A 6,631-nucleotide genomic window follows, 5' to 3' on the forward strand; every position below is an offset into this window, starting at 1 on the left:
AAAAAATAAATTTTCCTTCACTTTTTTCCCGCTAATTTCCTACTTCACCCAGGCTATTTAAGTTCTGTGTAAGAGAGTCTAAGAACTTGATAACTGATGATGAGGGCGTTATCTTGTTCAGCGTGTGATGCGTGCTATAAAATTACAATTACCCCGTTGAAATAATGGACGATTCCGTTGTTCATTTGGCATTTTACATCGTTTGGGAAAGTACGTTGTTCGTTTGGCAATATATATTGTTTGTTTGGCATAGAACGTTCTTCGTTTCACAATGTACGTTCTTCGTTTGAGAAAATACATCGTTTGGCAATATACGTTGTTTGTTTTATAAAGAACGTTCTTTGTTTGTAAAAGTATGTTGTTTATTTTTAAAAATACATTGTTTATTTGTAAATGTTCGTTGTTTGTTTGAGAAAGCACGTTTATTGTCTAAAATTGTATTTTTGGCGGTGATTGCCTTCCATAGCGCTGTTTCAAAATAATCCCGATAAAATGGTCTATAAAATCATAATGTACCATTATCACCTGTTCCACCATGAAGATATCCTTATACGGTCTCGATGTCTGTGGGACTATAATGTACCAAGAATTAGCTAAATATAATTAAAACGCTTTTATTTATTATTCAGTAAAGACTTACGAACAGCAAATTAATCTCATGAGACTGTTATTTAAAAAAAAAAGAAACTGATAATACATCTCATACATAAGCTAGTAGTACATTAGTGAATCCTCAGGCCAGATTCAGCAAGTTGAAATCGCAATCCACCAGGCAGTATTTTATTCCAATTTTGACATATTCACTTAGTATTTTGAAAAATAATGAATAGTAAATTGTAGGCAGAATTTCCCGCCGATATAAACACGAACGATACTGAGTAAATGCCGCACTTGATTTCTTGCTTCAAAGAGTATCCATTCGTAGAAGTCATATGAACATAAGTAAATTGTATCTTGTGTATTTATAAAATGTGTTTTAAGAAAGTATAATACATACTCCAAGTATTGAAATACACGCCATCGTGTTGGGATTCAATATTTCGACATTAATTATGTCATCATCAGGAATGAAAAAATTATCGATATTAGCAAGCTTATATGCACTAGTACCAAAAGTGTTTAACCAATCAAAACATTACCTCTAGTAGGCGACATAGCAGTGAATTGTCGCCTACTAGAGGTAATGTTTTGATTGGTTAAACACTTTTGGTACTAGTGCATATAAGCTTGCTAATATGGATAATTTTTTCATTCCTGATGATGACATAATTAATGTCGAAATATTGAATCCCAACACGATGGCGTGTATTTCAATACTTGGAGTATGTATTATACTTTCTTATATGAGATTAATCAGTGGACCTTTCGGAAAATGTGTTTTATTTAATTGGATTTTATTTTTGTATTTCTCAATATCCGGTAACTCGAGTAAATAGCAATAGACCCTGTTCTCCATTATATTGTATTTTATTTTATATCGGGTTTTTTAATTATAAAATTTAGATATCAAGCATTGTATTCAAGCATCTGGGTTGTTCAAATTAAAGTGGCCATAATTTACAAAGATAGAAATATTCATAAATAAAGTAGAACCCCTATTAAGTGGCTTATGTATGTCTGAGACAAATGCCTCGGTGTATACATTTTTTTCTCTATTTCAATCTAATTTGCTTTGTATTTGTTTCGATATGACATTGTCCGAAATAAAGAGAAATTGATGTGTGTAATTAGGGCATTAGTGTAAGAAAGTTGCTTGCTCTCTTCAAACTCAAGACCCTCTTCAGTGCTAAGCAGTGAACAGGATAAAGTATGCTATAATTTATGTTTTGACCATCTTCAGCTAGGTCCATCAACTTATTTCCCTCTTCCATCATCAATGCTTTGTTTTTGTTTTTTTTTATTCTGGCACCCATGCTCGATCACTCGACTTGTACGTACAGCATAAAAAAAATGTTCATTAAATTGATAATCATGTTATTGGTGTGTTGTTCGGTATGGTACGGTAATCATGAGGCTGAAATCAGGAAACAGGCCACAGAAATTTGCACGGAATCAAGCGCTTTATTTCTACTTTCAAAACTAAACTACACTAATAGCAAAGTATTGTTTGAAGGTTTGCATGGCGAAGTGATAACATGTATGTTTCTGCTTCAACATTATACACTAATTGCCATCGTCACCCCACACTTCAACTTCGCAAAGCGATAAATAATCATGAGAGAGTGAGACACTGACGTATCGACCAATAGTTTCGGGAGTGCATTGTCGACTGATAACATTCGAGTTGTTGATATCCGCAATGTTGACTACCACTCCACATTGTGGATTTGACAGCAAACCGGTGGTGCTATTGCCAACACGAATGGTGGCGCCATTCAATCGTTCCTTGCAACAATCTAAAAACAAATAATTATTAAGGCCAGACTTATATAAGTATAAATGTATTATTCAGTCAAATTATTTATATTTCATTATTTAACATATAAAGTTATTTATATATAAATAATTATTTCAAACCAAATAATCATTAATAAATAATCAACGTTTCAGAAACATTATTTATAAATAAAAAGTATTTCATTATTTATATATAATGGTTTTACATTTACGCCAAAATCATTATATATTATATTATATATATATATATATATAATATATATATACACATAATATATATATATATACATATTTATATATTTATGTATTTTGTTGAAGATTGTTGTATGTTTCGTTATATATATTTAATTTACCAGAATTTCTTTTATGACAGATTAGGAATTAGGTAGTGGAAGAGGGAAGGAGGACGGTAGAGGTAGGTTAAAATACATTGGAAGAATGAGTTTAAAGTATAAGAATGATTTTATGTAACTCATTTATCTTTTGATTTTACCGTTCTTTATGGAAGCTAACGTTTTGTAGATTAGGTGTCAGATTGTATTAACTTGATGTGCTTCTTTGTTTTTAGTTTGTTAGTCTGTAGGCAGACTACAGACTACATTTGTTCAATTGCTTTTTTTTTCCTCTTCTTTTGTTATATTGTTGATTATAAAGATGCGCTTAGAGACTTTTTGTATTTTGCGTTCTATAAATTAATAACCATTAACCATTAAACGTGTGCCCTCGATCCGAAGGTGTATATCCAAATAAATAAATAAAATACAAATAAACATGAATATGCATGCTAGACTTCTCCTTAGCGAAAGCAGTATTCACTGGTTGTAAAATCTGCAGCGTTAAAGATCATTCCTCGAAGGCACCCAGTAGTACTGATTCTGAAGAATATTAACGTTTAGAAATGCTCGGACACGGTATTAAGACAATTATGTATAGTTTAAATAATTCTCACGAACATTTCGTTCACATTCAATATGAATAAGAAGCATAGTCATAGGCTTAATAGCAAGCAGATTACCGTATAATATGATTCATTTTACCAAAACTGTCGATATTGAATATACTGACTATGACGTACTGTTTATTTTAGACTCACCCTCCGCCACCATAATCAAGGAAACCTTTAAATACCCAATTAAAAATTGAATAGCTCATTAAAACGATCAATACTGATTAAAGTGTAGATTTCATTGATTCAAATTTTATCAGCCAATGGGCCATGCAAAAAAGAATGCAACAAGCTATACCCCATTAATTTTTCTTTTATTTTAAACATTGTAATTAATAACTGTGTCTGAATTACTCGTAATTATTGTCTCCGAGCATTTCTAAGCGCTTTATATCATTAGAATGTAATTGAAATAAAATAAACTAAGAATAAATAAAAAATCAACATGCATGCTGAACCTTTTTTTCCCATGTATTTTACGTGACAATAAAAAGAAACTTGAACTTGAACGTGAGATCGAATCATGTACTACTGAAGATGGACAGTTGATACGACGCATACCACATCATGGATAGACTAATTTTTATATACCACACTCAAATAGCCAGATTCAATACTATACGGTACTGTGCTTTTTATACTTTCAAAGATCATATATAAATAAACTGTGGCAGGGATAATATAACAAAAGTCCATTAATTTTGACACTGTCTTTGACTACCAAGACCTATTTTAGACATTTTGACCTACGCCGTAGCTTTCAACCTGGAGCTTGCTCGATACACCACTGAACATCGTATGCATATTCATGTTTATAGTTTCGTCACAACTATTAAAACTATAGATAAAATTGTTCGAGCATCTAAACGTTTATATCCTTCAGAATCAGTACTAGATTTTACAAGCAGCGAACACTGTTTTTGCGAGGGAGAAGTCAAACATGCATATGTTTATCAGTTCACGTAACTGACCTAAAATACCGCCCTCTATAATTTCTACCTTAACGATATGGAAAAACCGAACCGCCATACCCTTCGATTAGGACGTTTTCGATCGCGCGAATGACATGACCCGAGAGACAGAATTTTTTGTGTGTTTAGAATTGAATTGAATTTCTTTTTTTAGAGTGCCATTTCCGGACATCTACAGGTGGTAAAAAAATTGTGGGGCAGAGGTGTTTGTGGACAAGCCAGCAACACCTCTGAACTTGGTAGCTATACCCTGCGCTATGATTTTTGCCGTCATCGATCAATCTAGCTCCTTATTAGACCTACGTAAGAAACATTTCTTATAGATTATGGTGTTTTGTTCACCTACCTTGTCGATTGTATAGCCTAACATATTTGATTTTGAAGTGCTTTCCGAGGTCAACCTTCCACCAGTTGTCAGCTTGGTTTTCTGAAATGTCCAAAAAGTTAACATTTAATATTTTTTACTTTTCATTATTGCTTAACCAACGTAGTTGCTAACTTTCTGTGCTTTCGTAGATCTTCTTATCCAAAATCATTGATTTTCCTGTCCTTTTTATTATCTCGGACATTTTGAATTTTGAAATTGCATGTTCTGATTGTTGTGGATTTTTCATTTCAATGAAGTTTTCTCATAATAAATGAATTTTAATTGTCTTTATACTTGTAAATATTTAAAATTTTACATAAGAAAACCGTGTTTTAATGACATTGTATTTTAATGTTTGTCAAAGTCCCTTATTGTTCAGTCTACTGTCTCTTGCCATTTAGCTGGAAGGGTTATCCTCGTTTAATATGATGGAAATATAATAAACAAGAGTACTCAGTACAGAACATATCTCCGCCCAAAGCAAAGCCCTTTCTATAAAATAAATCTCCCTAATTTACTTCAACCAACACTACCACCCCACATTACTTTGCTCCGCTCCTTAGCTCTTCAAAAACACACAGTAACTCGCCCAAACACTTTCTATTTCTGATATTTATCAGTCGATTAGTTTTTGAAATATCTGGTCTGGGACGTTTTCCTTTGAATGGTTCTCATACCCACACCCTACTCCGGATGGTCACAAAAATTTAAAAATGTCTTCATCGAAACATGACAAACTGTTCTGGGTAGTATCATTTAGATCCATTGATTTTTAGGTCGGGGACCTTAGCACTTTAAATGACCCTCAAATTCAAACCTGAATTTGGATCTTCACCAACACAATTATTTCTTACTTCTTACTTGGTTCAGATAAGTTAACACGTTTTTGAAATATCTGATGTAGAGTGTTTGCTCTTAAATCCCTTAAATTGGTCCTCACATCCACACCCTACTCCGGACCGTCACCAAAATAATTTCCTCATTGGGTCAAACCAAGATTCCCTGTTATTTTCATTTATATCAGTGCAGCCGTTGTTGTGATAATTAGAACACAAAAAAAAAAACACACACGCACACAAAACACGAAAATGTGAGACACAAACATTCACGACTGAAAACATATATCTCCGGGCGGAGATATATAATATCAACATTAGCAATTAGTATTATCCTTTTTGTTATGTCATGTTTGAAGACGATGCTAATATACGAACTCTAGAGCTAGTACAGTGAGCCTCCATGGATCAAAGTGTCGATTCAAGTGTGAGAACTTACTTGTGTGTGTGCAGGACCAATCGTTCATATTGCCTGATTTTCTGCCGTCAACTGCTTTTTCTGCTACTTTATTACCAATAACAGAACTCTGTGTGGCATACGTCCCTCCACTAAGGTTCACTGTAGTCAAAGCAATATCAGTTTTTTTAATTGAATCGAATTATAACCATGAATTACTTCAATCATTTTTTTTAAACCCTGAAAAGCAGGGGGAAAGGCAAGTTAACAGAAACATTTAAATTTAAAAAAAAAGAAAGTATTATTTTAAACATAAAAATCAACAGTTATTATTGCAATTACTCTTCAGTGGACAACATGCAGAAGCTTTATTTTAATCATTCAGGTGTCATATATCGCACGTTTTGCACTTTTTTAATAGTAAGAAGGGGTGGTGGGGACCAATTTGTAATTTTCATTGCCATCAAAAACAGCTAATGGCTGTTCTACAAAGATTCTGCATTATGTCTCCCAGCGCTCTTTTTTAAAATGTTTTTTTTTTTATCACATAACATATCTAGACTTCCTTAATATCTCTATCTATTGAGAGATCAAGGGTGCTAACCTCAATAGTAACGTATTTTACATATATAGATTAAAATTCCTTTTTCCTTCCTAAACTTGGGATTGCCTAAGCTTTATTTAGAATTGCGTGAGACAGTTAATTCCACTATAGCC

At 32.9% G+C, this 6,631-nt stretch overlaps 1 protein-coding gene across 1 annotated transcript; it reads right to left on the reverse strand.

Moving 5' to 3' along the window:
- Positions 1–2,041: 2,041 nt before the first annotated feature.
- LOC117122459 (fucolectin-6-like) lies at positions 2,042–6,095 on the reverse strand. Its single transcript, XM_033268043.1, has 3 exons — positions 5,957–6,095; positions 4,661–4,741; positions 2,042–2,396 (listed from the first exon to the last, which is right to left on the reverse strand). The coding sequence occupies exons 1-3, from the start codon at positions 5,982–5,984 to the stop codon at positions 2,164–2,166; spliced, it is 342 nt and encodes a 113-aa protein (XP_033123934.1). The 5' UTR covers positions 5,985–6,095; the 3' UTR covers positions 2,042–2,163.
- Positions 6,096–6,631: the final 536 nt, after the last annotated feature.

The sequence above is a fragment of the Anneissia japonica genome, unplaced genomic scaffold (assembly GCF_011630105.1).
Source record: "Anneissia japonica isolate Jap-2015-1 unplaced genomic scaffold, ASM1163010v1 scaffold275_len1219475_cov178, whole genome shotgun sequence".
Classification (NCBI taxonomy): Eukaryota; Metazoa; Echinodermata; class Crinoidea; order Comatulida; family Comatulidae; genus Anneissia; species Anneissia japonica.